At 33.2% G+C, this 15646-nt stretch overlaps 4 protein-coding genes across 6 annotated transcripts; all 4 read right to left on the bottom strand.

Moving 5' to 3' along the window:
* Positions 1–74: 74 nt before the first annotated feature.
* Positions 75–2012, bottom strand: LOC107361580 (uncharacterized). Of its 2 annotated transcripts, XM_089266202.1 has the most exons (3): positions 746–2012; positions 582–652; positions 75–495 (listed from the first exon to the last, which is right to left on the bottom strand). In XM_089266202.1, the coding sequence occupies exons 1-3, from the start codon at positions 1900–1902 to the stop codon at positions 203–205; spliced, it is 1521 nt and encodes a 506-aa protein (XP_089122328.1). In that variant the 5' UTR covers positions 1903–2012; the 3' UTR covers positions 75–202. The 2 variants fall into 2 exon arrangements, with proteins under 2 accessions (XP_089122328.1, XP_015783901.2); XM_015928415.3 differs by having other exon boundaries at positions 582–2008.
* Positions 2013–2576: 564 nt separating this feature from the next.
* Positions 2577–4854, bottom strand: LOC149094984 (uncharacterized). Its single transcript, XM_089270380.1, has one exon. It carries the CDS (start codon positions 4379–4381, stop codon positions 2900–2902), a length of 1482 nt encoding a protein of 493 aa, XP_089126506.1. The 5' UTR covers positions 4382–4854; the 3' UTR covers positions 2577–2899.
* A 384-nt stretch (positions 4855–5238) lies between these two features.
* On the bottom strand, positions 5239–13998 carry LOC107361776 (endoribonuclease Dicer). Of its 2 annotated transcripts, XM_015928678.3 has the most exons (6): positions 12731–13998; positions 12614–12663; positions 11712–12495; positions 6193–11052; positions 6055–6121; positions 5239–5981 (listed from the first exon to the last, which is right to left on the bottom strand). In XM_015928678.3, the coding sequence occupies exons 4-6, from the start codon at positions 10958–10960 to the stop codon at positions 5810–5812; spliced, it is 5007 nt and encodes a 1668-aa protein (XP_015784164.2). In that variant the 5' UTR covers positions 10961–11052; positions 11712–12495; positions 12614–12663; positions 12731–13998; the 3' UTR covers positions 5239–5809. The 2 variants fall into 2 exon arrangements, with proteins under 2 accessions (XP_015784164.2, XP_089126505.1); XM_089270379.1 differs by lacking the exons at positions 12614–12663; positions 12731–13998 and having other exon boundaries at positions 11708–11849.
* LOC107361490 (histone-lysine N-methyltransferase eggless-like) lies at positions 12736–14969 on the bottom strand. The gene is made up of 3 exons (XM_015928328.2): positions 14725–14969; positions 14567–14664; positions 12736–14501 (listed from the first exon to the last, which is right to left on the bottom strand). The coding sequence occupies exons 1-3, from the start codon at positions 14967–14969 to the stop codon at positions 12736–12738; spliced, it is 2109 nt and encodes a 702-aa protein (XP_015783814.2).
* Positions 14970–15646: the final 677 nt, after the last annotated feature.

The raw sequence follows: 15646 nt of genomic DNA, 5'->3' as shown, positions 1-15646 counted from the left end.
TTAAAAAGTCCGATGCTCATCCTTGATGTAAAACAGCGAAGTCACCAACAAACTGTTCGATAAGGTTTGTAACAAACTTCAATATCTCACTTTCATGAGTGTATTATGATAATTTAATTAAATTACAATTGATGGCAACAGGGATTAATCGTTTCATAATAGTCTATGCAGCACAAAACAGCATTAAATGTCTTTAGATTGTTCAATATATGATTCTGTGTGCTTCAAAGGTTTGGAAAACTCTGGTTAATGAATGCTTTTTACCATTTGCTCTCCTTCCAGTTGAAATCATTGACAAGAAAATCGGATTTGTTGATTCGATTGATTTATCCGTTGAATTTGAATCGTGAGATAAGTCCATTGAATTATCAAATATTACTTTGCTCTCAATATGCTTATAATTTGAATAAAATCCATTCACATACTTTGATGTTTGCCAAAATCTTTTGTCTAATTTGTCAACTGCAATTGGACGTTTCATTGGCTTTTTATTACCTGTTAGATTAAAAGAAATGAAAATTAATGTTTTTTCACAGTATTCAGCATATATTTTAAGTAAGTGAAGTTCAGATCATGATTACCTTCACAGATTCTTGGTAAAACATTAAAGATAGATAAAGCAGATAAACCAAACCAGAGGGAAAATGATCCACTAATATAAGTAAAATATTCAATGAAATTGATTGCAGGGGAATGAGTGTAGCTAATAGCGTAGGAATGGGGTCGATTTACAAAGATGGATGACCTTAGCTGTGTTTTATTATCATGATTTTGGATGAAATCTTGGTTTTTGGTTGTGAAAGTAATGATGTAAGATGAACACTCCGGTTGGATACATGATTTAGAGCAAGCAGCAAAGGTCTTTAGAGGAAAGGCTCTTTCACGTCTCAAGCCAGATCCATGAGGGAAAAAAGATAGTGAAGTGTTCACAGGAGCTGGCACGTCAAGAGGCCAAGTTCCTCTTTCACGTCTAAACATCGAGCGTTCACATGAATGGACACAATAAGTTCTACCAAAGACACCGTATTCAATGTAATGAGAACAGTTGGTTTTATACGGATGAGGAAGCAGTTCAAAAATGATTACTGAATAGTCGATGGTGAATCGTCGATATCGATCAATATCCAATGAAGAGAAATCTTCTCGTTCAGTCCAAGGTAATGTTTTACCGGAATGCATGGCAAAAATGACAACAGCTGAACCATTGGAGGCAACATTGAACTCAATCAACTCACGACCATCCTCACTGTATTCACGTAAAGGCTTTGATGTTGAGTTCCAAGTGAAATAGGTTGTACAGCGACGGATAACATTGTTACGAGCCCAGGATAAAGTTTCAATGGGCTTAGAGTAAATTGAACAAGGAATGTCAACACAAAATGAAGCTGAATCGAAAGAAGTTGATTGAAAGGATGAACTGGGTTTGACGAATCGGGAATCACGGGAACATTTGACTGTACAGTTGATGGACACTCTTCCAACAGTATGAGCATTACGATAAATTGAATGTATTGGGGTTTGCAAAAAGATGAGACGTAAATCATCTGGTGAATAGTTGTCCATGTTGTGATCAGGATAAAATAGTTTAAAGGTTTCCTTGTCTTCCATGTCATAATCAAGGCAGATGGTGATTCCTGGCATATTGTAATGGGTCATCTTGGAAACAATAATATTAACAACCGTATTGTATTGAAGATAAATGTAATTAACCGAATAAATTTGCCATAAAAACCCAATAATTGTCACAAGATTGTAACAAATTTTGAACAACTCTAAACTCTTAGTTGTCTTAACCGCTTTGTCATCACCTGACACTCCATTGTTTTTAGCAATGTTAATAACATTGAAACTCTTAACTGAAGCTTCCTCAATGGTTTCAAAGTATTTTTTTGAAGATAACATTGATATTAAGTGTTTAATTTGTTTAATTGAGCTCCAAATTACTTTGAGAATCAACAATAACCAACTATTAATCTGTAAACACGAAGCATGTTAGCCCACAATGGCAACATAATTTCACTTTACATCTTTTCACCAACTACAAATACATAAGAATACGGTTCAACCTGTTTTGATTTGCATTTCACTATTTTATTTTGTTTTGATTAACTTGTTAATGAGAGATAATTATGAAAGCCAATAAAACAGTTAGCTTTAATGTCAGTTGTGCTTCCATGAATTTTAATATGAATCTCAACATGTCAACAAATCATGTATTTATCGATTGAAACGATTGAAAACATTATTATAAGATTTCCTTTCATTACCATTTCATGGGAAACTATCCACATTGTAATTATCGTCATAATGTTCACAGTTGAATCCTGAATTTTCAGATAATCAACAAGTTTAACATCAAAAATGATTGATCATTTGAATGGGACTTCATTGTTGAGTAAATGATGTTTATGAACTTTTTTTCAATCCCAATATAAAAGCGATTTGTTTATTATTTCATTTTCTTTTGATTTGAACAGCTTGCTAAATTGTTTTATATTACCTTCTATATTACTAGATAATTTAAATCGATGAGAATTTGAAGTGAGTCGATTAAAAATGCTTTGAACATTTCAGTATTTTAATTGCCCAACGATTAAGAGCTTTAATGATTAGCTTTAAAGTATTACATTAATACTTACAAGTATTCAAGTCAAATTATCTATTAAGGTCCGATTTTGAACAAATAAAAATAACCAAAATTATGTTATGATCCTAATAGTTGCAGTTGATGGCAAACTGGATTAAAATTGCCAATCATTTCAAGTAACAATCAATTTTAAAATTTCGTTATTTTAACGATTTACAATTATTTCATTTTAAATCTTTACTTCAATTTACAATTAGATTTGTTTAATTATTTACAAAGATGAGTTTAACCTCAAAGGAATCAGCTCTGTTCTTAGCTTGTCAAGGGTCCATTAAAACGCACAACATCATCAGGAGATTGATTGAAGGATTTATAAGTTGGTGAGAGATTAGTGCTTATTGGCAAAATCATATTATTAGTTCGTGGCGGTGTTAACGTTATATTTGGAGGCCTTTTCTTGATTCTCTTTGGTGTGTTTGTACTCGTTTCATTGGTATTTCCCTGTTTTTTCATCAGTGTTTTCGGTGCTTTTTCTGGTACTTGTTTACCACTAATCAATTGTTTGAAAAATTTTTCCGCAAAATTGAAAAAAGTAAGACAAGAGAAACCAAACCATAACCCAATAGCTGACCCAACATAGCTAAAGTACTCAATGAATTCAATAGCTGGACGATGTTTGTAGACGACATCAAAGTTAAATGGTCGATGGATGTAAACTCGGGTTAAATAAGATGATTGTGAGGGATCAATATTAGGATCGCCGGTTAAACTATATTGGATGTATTTGAGATAATGTGAGTATTCGTTTAAAGTACATTGTTCACGATCACATTCCCGGCGACATTCACGATTTATTTTGTGTGTTAAATGAGGATCACCTAATTGTCTCGATTCAGGAACAAATGGTATCGAAACATTCGATTCTGCTGGAACATCCAAAGGCCAACCATTAGAGTCTTTTATATTGAGCTCTTCTTTGCAGTCATACATGCATCCTACCCAGCCGGACAACTTTGGATATTTCCTGCAGTTAGTTTTATATGGCGGTTCTAATAGCATTATTCGAGTCAGTTGATAATTTACTGAGACAATTGACATTAAGCCAACGTGTAGAGATGAAAAATCTTGATCCTCTGTCCACGGTACCAATGAGCCATCGTGCATCGAGAAAATGACTGAAGCTTGCTCGTTACTCGCCTTGGTTATATTAAAATTGATCAAATCACGTTCACCATTTGATTCCTCCATAAAAGGTTCGCCTGAATTGGGCTGAGAAGGGTCATTCCAATGAAAGTAAGTTTCACATCGACGAAGAGCACTGTTCCTGGCCCAAGCAATCGTTTTACGGACTGGTGAATAATCATGACAAGGAACATCAACACAAGAACCATTGGTAAATCGTGAATTTTGAGAGCAAATCAATAAACAGTTTATAGTTAAATCACTTTGTATGACTGCATATTTAAACAGTAGATCAATCGGTGCTGATCGGTAAAGTTTACGTTTCTCATCAGATGTCAAGTTATTGCTCAGCTGTTTATCTGGATATATCTCTTTCAGTGGATTTAATGCATCAAGATCAAGGTCCATACAAATGGTGAATGATGGCAGTTGGATGTGAAATTGTCTTTCAACATTTATATCGACAACAGTATCGAAACGCAAATAAAGCATGTTGATCTGATATACCTGCCAGGCCATTCCAGACATCAAAATAATGAACAAGGTTAGCTTTGCCCATCTATTGTTTCTTATGGCGTTAATTTTTTTGGTTAAGCTGATTATGAACTTCATAATGATTTATCCAACTTTACAGAGTTAGATTATTATGAGAGTTAAATTTGATTAAATGTCACATAAAGTTAAACTTATAATTTGATGGAAACACTTGAGACTAGATTGTTAACTTGCTCTGGACTCACTTTTTTGCTTCTTGCTGTTAGGTTGGGAATTTTTCCTTTACATTCATGTAATTTCCATTCTATCTCTTAGTCTAATTATCAATATAATAAGACTAAGAAAGGGCCCAAAACTGTTAAGAATTTGCTATTAAATCAATAAAATTTTCTATAAGAATGAAAATATCGATAAAATCATTAGTAATTATTTTTATTAAGCACGAGGAAACAGTTAAAGGTGGATCCCATTGAGTTGAGTTTATTACTCTATGTTGGTGAATAAAATAACTGTCATTTCTTTTCAATCTCAAGTCATCAGAAATTTTGCTCAAGTTATTTCTCTCCGTTTTATATTGAGTTTATATCTTACAATTTATTGTTGTCATGTAAAATTTCCACTCTGTCCATTTACCTGAAGCATCTTTGATTCTCATAATAAGCTGTCGTATTGAATTAATAGAGAAATCAAATTATTAAGATAAATTAGGTTAGCCAATTTTAGTAAATTAAATATCAACTTTCATGAATTTAAATAAACATGAATTGCTATTTGCCTAACTTATACTTAATTAGGTGTTGGTAACATTGGAGTCTGAGTGTGATTGAATTACTCTGAAATATAAGATTTAATTACGATTAATAGATGATGATAGCCTTGATGATTATTAAACCACTATTGATATCAGCTAAAAGGTTGTCCAGATGATAGAAATAAGCCGAGTGATTATAAATACTATGTAAATTAAGAAAACGTTTATTCTTTTTGAACTGATTTTTAATAGTTTCAATCTTATTGATTCATCAGATATCAAATTTGTTTTTGTGCATTAGATCCAATTTACAATCAAAGAAGGAAGACAATATTGCTTACAAAATTATTTTTTTATAATATTGTTATTTTTTATAAGTAGTCAACAATAGTAATTTGAAACAATCTAGTTAATTGCTTGAAGCACTCAAAACTTAATTAGGTTTAGCATTCGGTTGATTAATTGGAATAAGTATTAATCATAATACTTCAAGATTAACAGTCAGTGGGATATAATTTAGATAATTAAAGGACGAATGAGCAATTTGAGACAAATACAGAAATATCTAGTTTTGTTGAAGAATGAACTGTTAATGTTCATTACAAAAGCAGATTTGGAAGAGTTAGAGTTAGAATTTTCATAAAGAGTAATGGAAAGTTGAAATTGACATACCAAATTAAATATATGATTCTTACAGTAATAATAAATTCCTACACGATTTATGGAAAAATAAATTTCAGTCCTGTTTTATAAATGTCCAATCTTACAGATCGAAATAATGGAAATAATATTAACTATTTGGCCAGTTTATTCAAGGCACTGAGAACCAGATAATGTTTTTCAGTCCGTTTATTCATTGCGTCTTCCAATAATTTAGTCTCATCGACTTTGAAGCTCCATCCATCGACAATTAAGTTGAGTCTTTTCCTTTTTGATTCTTTGTTTGGCAGTTTTTCTGATACAAATCTGAAATTTCAAAAAAAAACATTTAATATAAAATGGTTAAATTAAATTTCAATAAAATTATGTTTATACTTACTTTGCAAATGGAAAAGCCTCAAATAAGCGAAGAATTGGACTTTTAGGAACATTAGCACAGAAAAATTCTATAAAAAGAAAAAAAATATTAGATGAAAATCAAAAATATCCAAAAATAAAAATAGAAGAGATAAATTACCAAGCTCGTTGCAAAAAAATTTACAATAAATATGCCAAACAGTAGATAAAGAATTGCCGCTGTCCAAATATATTGCACCAGCAATCGATTCAAAAATATCTCCCAATGCTTTGGGCGGTTCGGTCAATGTTTCCATCTCAAGATTATCAAGAAGAAAGCTGCCAAGTTTGATTTTGTTTTCACCAAAAAGATCCGCTTTAGTTAATTGCTCTCTGAAAGTGTTGATTTCTTTGTACAAAGTAGGGGAGAGGTGAAAGATGAATTTATCAAAGCCATTAACTAGTGAAATAGTTGCAAAGTAGTCATTGTTAACAAGCGCTTGACGAATGATTGTAACTTCTCCTGGCTTTAAATGCTGATACTTTTGATTATCAAAAATGTAAGAAGTGATTAAATAATCAAGTATAGCATCACCCAAAAATTCAAGCCTTTGATAACTGTTAAAATGTGATCGACTCCAGGATGGATGTGTTAGAGCCTCAATCAAAAGATCTTTGCGTTTAAATGTGTATCCAAGTTTCTGCTCAAGTTTTGATAGGTTGCCACATCTCCAGGCCGCTTGAATTTCTGCTGGATTCTCGATTGGAACAGTATCGTGATAGGATGGCAAATATGAGTTGTCATTCATTAATGAATCAAAATTGAATGATGTAAATAAAGGCATTCCAATCCAAGATAAAAACGAGATTGCTGCCTTTTCGCCAAGACAGATCAAGTGAGCACCCAACAAAGCTTCCATCATATCAGCAACACTTTTATCGCTAATTTCTTGCTCGGTAAAATTACGATTTGCGGATGAATAAAATGGCGGTAACCAGTTCAACCTCGGAAGAAAGGTTTTGTCATTTATATATTGAGCCAAACCTTTAGATCGACCCAAATGCAACAAATAAAAGTTTGAAACAAGCGTCATTTTGAGATAAGTGATTCTTGCTTCATTTAAATCATTCAGTTGTAGGAATAAAAGGGCAGAAACGATGTATTTCAAGAAAGAATCACCAATGATTTCCAATCGTTCAAGGTTGATTTTAGAGTCAGCTTTTTTCGTGGTGAAAGCTTCCACAATCAGCTCAATTGGCAGGCCATATTTAAAGAGGGATAATTTATCCGCATAGATTGGAGTTGTTGAAACATAATGATTAGTTTCTTTAGCAGAGTCATTGTCAGAATCTAGTTCGTTATAATCAACACCGTTGCTTCCATTTTGAGAGCTTTTCCAAGATCTTAAATTAAATGTTTTCAGCTTTTTCTCATAATCTTGTAACAGATTATGATTAAGTTTGACATTATTACCATTCCATGAAACTTTTGCAATGCTAGGTTGAGCTACCGGAGTTAATTCATTAAATAAACTAGAATCATTGGCACGTTTTATAACGACGGGAAGATTTTGATAAACAGTATTGTAAGTATCCTCTGAAGTATTCATTGATGTTTCATCTTCATCATCTTCTGCTGTTTCACTAGAGCTATCGTCATCGTCTTCCTCACTGTCGTCACTATCCTCACTATCACTATCATCTGTGTCTTCCGGGTGACTCACGTCCTGAGTTTCCATATTCCCACCATTAGAAGGCGAAATATGATCAACAATGACACATGATAAGTCAATTGATTCCTTTGGCTTGGTGTATTCAGCAATTTTAACTTTCATTTCAGGGAAGTTTGTAAATTTGTACCGTTGATCCCAGTTGTATTTCTCATCGACTGGTATTTCAGCTATTCCATAACCAATTTCTGAACAAAGTCTTCTGCGAATAGCAGAGGCGTTCAAATATTGATTGATTACTGAAGATATTGCTGGAATCGTGTAGATTATATCCAAATATTCATAGGAAAAGTATTCATAAGAGCAAAGTTCAGGAACCAAGTGTACAATTTGCGGAGAATTAGCAAGTTTCATAGCCTTTCGATCTGGTTGACAAGGAAAAAATGTTTTTGTGGGAGCGGCATGGCAGCAAAGAAGAGGTTGATCACTCTTTAACGATTTTATTCCATAACGCGTTTTGTAATAATCTTCAAAAGTGGCGTAACTTTCGTTCACAAAAGGAGATTTAGGTGACAATGTAAAGTCAACTTCTTTAACAACGAGAAGTCCTCTTTGATTAACACCATAATTTTTACTGATCAATGCACCGGTCAGCGATGAATAATCAGAGGGCTGGATCGGGCGACGGTGGTATGTTTGTTTCAACAATTGATAGTCAATATTTTTATCATCGGTTAGGAAAATGTATAACAAATGATAAGCAGATACAGCTGCAGTGAAAAAAATTGAAGATTCTTTAGATTCGTCACGGACACCAATTTTTAAACAACCAGAGAAAATAAACTCTTGAAAGTGTCTGATGTTTTCAAGCTGCTGCTCTTTCAAAACAAAATTTTCTATCAACTCCAATGAAATAGTCAAATTTTCCTTAGACGAATAAATGAGCATTTTGCCTTCGATTTCTTCCAATGGTAATGGATAGAAAGAAATCAAACCAAGGCGACTAGTTTCCTCCTGTTTTTCATTTTTCGCAGAGACTTTGTATAACCAGCAGGGCGAGTCCATAGACTGGTAACCTTTTAACTTATCCGAAAAGATGATTGGATATTGACGACGCTTCTTTTTTGTACCAGGTTTAGGTGGTAACTCGATTCTTTCTTTCTTCTTTTTTCTTTGATTGGATCTTTTGATAGCAGCCTTTTGCTCTTCCCATTCTTTCATTTCTGTTCGATCAATATCCAGATTATATTTTTTCATCAATCTTGCAATCAAAGTCTTCCGATCCAACGGACGAAAGCTATCATCCAATTCTTGATGAGCCCAAAGTTCTTTGGCTGCTTCAAAATAGGCAGACGCCTCTGCTTCAGCTGCAGTTGAACATTTTCTTCCAAAAATCGGCAACTTATGATAGGGTGAGATTTTGGGTAAAGTGAGCTTACATTTGAATAATTCAAAATTTGTTGCAGCATCTCGATGAATAGAAATATTTTTCTTAGGCATTTTGACAGTGTATCCGTCTGCAGGTAGATGATCACAATAAAAATTCACTCTGGTTTTTGCCTCGTATAAAGGCAAAATACCGCCAGCACTCGTTTGCAACATTTCAAATGAGTTTTTAACTTGAGAATCTTCTGCTTGACAAGGTTTAGAGAGAAAACGCAGCTTTCTTTCAGTATCACGAAACTTTTCAATATCCCTTTCAGTTGCATCTATCTCGGCTTCTTTAGCGAAAAAGATGAAATAAGCTCCATTACTGCGAGCTCGTCCTTTACTTTGAACATATGCACGATAGTTAGTAGGTTTATCGTATCTGACAATACAATTACAATGGTTTATGTCCAACCCTTCTTCCAATACAGAAGTCGAAACGAGGATGTTGAGGGTCTTTTCTCTGAATCTGGTAATAACAGTTTCTTGTTTTTTTCTGAATTGGGAATTGAAAGGAAAAGGATTGTACGATGAAAAACCGACAGTGAAATCACATTTTATGAAATCAAATCCTGAAACAAACTGTGCGATGTTGGAGAGCCAAGATGAGAGGACATAAGCATCTAAGCGACGTTCAACGAAAATAATGGCAGAAATAGGGTCACTGTCTTTCTTTCTATTGAACTCATACAAAAATTGAAGGAGACGGAGCATCTTATTCGGTATTCCAGCTAATAGAGCATCTCGTTTAGAGATCGGGTCAAGATTTTCCCTGAGACTTTTCTCAAGATTTTTAAGCAATGAAATAACATGTTGAATAATTTCATTGTAAGAATTTTCCAAATGATTAATCAGTTCAAGCTCACGTTCATAGCTCTCAAGAACAAATGCGACTGTTCGGTGAGTTGCCCATGGCCCAAAGGTCGAAAAAATATGTTCCAAATCTGTGAAAGTATTCTTAATGACATCCAAAGGAATCGGATTTGCTGCATTTCCCAACATTTCAGCAACCATTGACAAATCCTCATGATGGGTGGATTGATTCTTTTTCATTCCGCTGATAGATCCTATCAGCGAACTCATTTTTGATAAATAAGATTTTAAAGCATCTGGAAATTCAGCATCCCAGCCTTCAGGAACTTTGTATGACCAGATTATCTCATTCGCATTACTTATCTTTGATGTTTCAGGGGAAAATACATCAGCACAGTAAGTGTTGCCGATCTCTTTTATCATTGATTCCAATTTGTTTTCATCAACCCAACGATTATTAATTAAACTTGCGGTCAGTCCAATAATTCTGATATTAGAAAGGCCTTTCTCCTTGAGTATTTCCATTATCCGGACGTAGTCGTGATTGGTATTTTTTCCTTTAGCATTGGGTGCCCCATGATGCGCTTCATCAAAGATAATAACAGCTATCGAAGATGTTTTAATGTGCCCCGAAGCGATGATGTCAAAGAAAATTTTCCGTGTCATAACTAAAACTTGATATTTCATAAAAATCAAATCCCAGTAAGCTTTAGTCCAATCATCGATACCAGTACCATCCTTGTCTTTACTTGTACCAGAAAACCGACCAACACTAAAAGTAGTATCATTTTCGATAGCTTTCGCCTGTTGTTGCACGAGAACTTGATTTGGCACCAAGAAGAAGGCTCTTTTACCATTCTCATTATATGGAAGGTTCAATTCTCCGGCGTGCTCCTTTAGCACAATAGTGGCAATAAAAGTTTTACCTGATCCAGTCGGTAGGCAAAGAATTGTATTATTGCTTAGAGCTTTTTCAAGAGCCTCTATTTGGTAAGGACGAGGAATTTTATCTACAACCCTTTTACGAGTTTTGACCATGACTGATAAACACAAATAAATTAAATTAAAATAACTTTAAATTGAACTGGAATACTTTAAGAACAGCTTAAGTGAATAGTAGCTCGAATCATCTAGAAGTATTACGGAAACAAATGAGAATGAAGAGTGAGAAAACAATAAGTTCCATTTATTACATCAGTTTTTCCAGGCTCATGAATCATAAAGGGGAGGGATCTTAAATAGTTAACAATAGTTAGTGATAGTAATCTTAACGCTAGTAAAGCTTGTCAATAAAAAATGTAGTAATAATCATTCAATAATTGATAAAGAATTTTTGAACGAGCAAAAGGTGCTTTCAGTAATTAAAGAGTTGAGAGCGTAATAATACTAACAATTGTAAGACAGAGAGGTTAGCCAAGACATGTTTGTAAAGAGAAATATATAAAATATCGTTATCAATATCGTTGGAAATAAAGAGCAGTGAGAGCTGATACAATTGGGTGAAATGTGGAAAAAACATTTATAGGACATCAACCTGACTTTTAGCAAAATTTATATCTGATGCAATCTAACATGGTAGTTACATAAGATGAAGACTGTAGATATTTGTTGGTTATTATTCGAATAACAAAATAGACTTGAGCAGTAATCCCAATCAAATAAACAACAGACTAATATCTTATTTAAAGGTTTCTAGCTCAATATATAAACTAAAGACGAATTTTAATACTATTAATCAAGTGATTCAATGAGCTAAGAATTTTTTTATCAATATTGTAAACATACTTACATGTGTGATGAGTTGAGTTATTCCTGATAACCGACCAAATAATTTGTAAATTCAACCAAATGTTGACGTAAATCAAGAAACTAACCACAAGTTTGATTGTTAGCAGACTCCAAGACTGTCCATTAACTTTGATTGCACTTAAATTTTAATATTAAGATTATGGTGAATATCCATGGCAGAAAGTTTAAATGTTTGAAAGATCTTCTGACCAACGTTTAATGATCTTAAAAGGCGTGTTCCAAGTTGTAAGTTACACATTTGTGAGAAAAAACCTTAGGTCACTTTTCAAGTTTTCAAAATCTGGTAAGAGTGATCTTGTAGATAACGGAATAATTTTGGTATTATCTTAAGCTAGGTTAGATCTCAAAACCTAGTTAATATCGGGCAGTGTTAAAGTTAGAGTGATTAATTAAATAGGAATGACTAGAGACACTATCCTTTCACATTATCCTTTACTCACACAAATATGAGATGGAATAGAACGAGCTAAGCCATAACGTCTTTGAAAGCCACAGATTACCAATCTGCCGATGCTACAATTCAAGAATTGTAACAATTTAAAAAATGATAGCTAAATGTCCAAAAATTGACAATCATCAATATCGTTGGATTCATTAACTTCAATTGTAAGTCGTCAATCAATGAGCACAATGTTTACAAAAATTGGTTGCTCATTTGCAACCAAAGAGTAACCAGATTACAACGCCACCTCGTAGCCGTAAACGCTTGCAAACTTTTCTCACCACCTGAGTCGGCAAAATTTTGAAGTAAAGAGTTGGATTACCTAAAAAATTAAAATCGAAGTTGAACAAAAATAATAAATAAATATTTTCATCGATAATAAACGACTTCTTATTTTCTTATGACATTCACATCATTATTTTTCTTTGATAAATACTTACATTTGGTCAAAATGATCATACTTTCTGACCTGACTTCTTGGAAAAATATTCTGAATCGAAACAAAAAAGGATATCATTAGAAATATTTTTAGTCAAGTGGTCCATTTTGATACTCACCTTAATCAGAGTAAGCGATAACGACATTCAGTTGAATTGCAATAACATTTAATCATTTTGCCTTCAACAGATCCTATTTCATAGTTGTAGTCCCATGTTAATTCACTGTAGGCTGGGATGAATTCATTGGCAAAAAAAGCAACCCACGGAAATCTTAAATCGTGTGTGTCAACAAAAACGCTTTGAGCAAAACAATTAGGTGAACACGAGTGATTTAAAAATCTACCAATATTTCCAAATCGTTTAGCATCCAAGGTATAAGAAAAATCTTCGTCGTGCATAGATCTGATAGATTTGAATTTCATAGCTCCATCCGACATTTTCAATGCATTCATAGATCTATAAGTACTCATTGCTCCAGCTCTGATCCCACTATGATTACCGTTTCTTTTTATATTAATATTTGTGTTTTGTAAATGATCAAGACTAGATGAATTGTTCACCTTTTTAAGAACATTGTTTTTCGCTTTCCTTCTATTAGTTTTTGCTTTAACGGAAGAAAATGATTCATCTGACTCTTGATCTTCATCATTATAATCTTCATCTTTTGCATCATCAGGCTCATCAGCATCATCGTCACTTGAAATTTCCTCTACAGGAGCTGATTCATAACCTTCTTTAGCAGCTTCACAAATATCAATTAAATCCAGATCAGCTAAATATTCATCTCCATAGACAGAAGCATAATGATTAGCTGCATGTTCAGTCATAACTTCGCCCGAATATGTACACACAAATGCACCAGCAGGTATATCATGTAAACACCTAACACCCCATCCACGACGGACAGTTTTGAATATTTGTAAACGAGCTTTAATTCCATTTTGTACAACTTTATTATGGCAAGTATCGCTACAAGAGCAGTATGGATTACATTCATAAAGACCCGTAACAATAAACTTTTTAAGTCTTTGATATGTATAACCGGCAGTTACGTTTTTCCTTCGTCCAGGTAAAGATTGGGTTGCTTCGATTGTCAATTTTTGACAGGCACAAGTTGATTTGTTCCTACAATCGTCATTGCACTCACACCTTATTAAGAAAGAAGGATCTCTTGGAATGTAAACACTTCGTCCTTCGTAGCGACTTGATATATAGTTGAAATCGGATGGAAATTCGACATTGTCACATGAATTTATAGCAGAAATGATTTTAGACTCCCGTCCAACAGTGATATCATTATTTAACCAATTACATCGAATACGAGAATTGCCACTTTCATTATACAGTTCAACGTAAACTTCAAAAGTAAAATAATCAATGGATAATGAACAGTTTGTGATCGATAAATATTTATCCAATTCTTCAATATTCCTCAATCTTCTTCCACATGGAGCCACATAGCTGACCTCCTTGACCGCAACCGATCTGCTTCCATCGTATCTGCAATGAGCAGTAGCTACCTCTCGTTTCCAGCCTAATATTACTGGTATTGCGTAAGGAACATCATCCCGAAATATTGGAGATTGTGCGTTGAATGTATTTTGGGCACAATTTTGATTACAAATATGAGGAGTAAATGGTTTAGTTTGCACCAAAATATTGGGTTTTCGGGTAATTTCAAAAAACAGAGGCATGTTGCTGTCTTGGCCTGAGTTTTCACTGCTTGAGCTTGATGATGGTGATAATAATTGCATACTACTTAAAGAACCGTTGGATCCAATGCTTTTGCGAGCGATATGCATTTTTTTACGGAAATATCTTGTAAATGAATTGCCACCATTCCCATTATCCCACTTGCTAAGTGTTGATTCTGATTTATTGAGTCTAACTAAATAAGATAAAGTAAAAATCAAGTTTAATATATTTTTATAAACAAACAAAAACGAAACTTACAATCTAAAATAGAGTGCGAATTCCCATTCTGAGTATTCGAATATGTAATAGTGGATCCTTTGAAACGATAGTCTTTCTCATTTTGTAGTTTATTCATGCTACGAAAAAATGAGTAAAGTTAGTTATAATATGTGCAACTAAAAGTGAAGATAACTTACCTTTCATGAATAAATTGTATGTCATTTTTGAGTGCATCAACAAACATATCAATTTTGATAAATTTTTGTTCAATATTTTTGAATTCAGTCTCTGTTTTAGTCATTTGTTCATCAAACTCAACGATGGAGATTGAAACATCTGATGTTGAGTAGCCATTATTTTGTCGTGGTTTGCTAAATTTATTTACAGATTTGGTTATACATCTATCGATGTAAGCGGCAAAAGCAGCTGCGAAATCAGCCATGTTTGAATGCTAAAGAAATTAAACAATAGATTATTAGACGGAAAAATTAATCATTCAATTCAATAAAACATTTGATCTGCTATAAATCATTGCTTTTTACACATCTCTATGTTTTCACTGTATTCAAATTACTGAAAAGGTCAGGTTGCAAGCTGAAGGAGTTTATTTTCATAAATAAAACATTATTAAAAGCATGGTTGAATAGTTGTGTAACCAATGAGAATAAAGTTAAAATAAATATTAGCCAGTGATTTTATCAGAAATGGGGTGTAATGTTGAGATAATGAAGTCAAAAAATGAATGTTTGAATGATTCAACCATCATTTTGAATGAATCTAGTGTAAACCGTAAATACGGTTAATATAGAGTTATGGTGCATCAATAAAAATGAACTTTGAAAAGCTTACAGAATAAAAACTCCAATATTAAATGTGCTTTTTATAGTAAAGATAATTATAACAATAATAAGGCTGTAAGAAGTGATCAATTGATGATTCTTCAAACATAGAAATGAAACTAATTTGTCAATCTTTTTAAATTAGACAATAAAAGGTATTTAAAATAGAGTTGTCAGAAGAGATTTACATGAAACCTGTTCTAATCAAAACAACACTTGACATTTAGTTAGAAATTGACAGAAAATCATTCCAAGTTTTAAACAAAATAAAATAAAAACT

The sequence above is a fragment of the Tetranychus urticae genome, chromosome 1 (genome assembly GCF_039701765.1).
Source record: "Tetranychus urticae isolate SD_2017Ah chromosome 1, NJAU_TeUrti_SD_1.0, whole genome shotgun sequence".
Classification (NCBI taxonomy): domain Eukaryota; kingdom Metazoa; phylum Arthropoda; class Arachnida; order Trombidiformes; family Tetranychidae; genus Tetranychus; species Tetranychus urticae.
The sequence above is the reverse complement of the archived record's forward strand: the minus strand, read 5'-3'. Positions and strand labels throughout refer to the sequence as shown.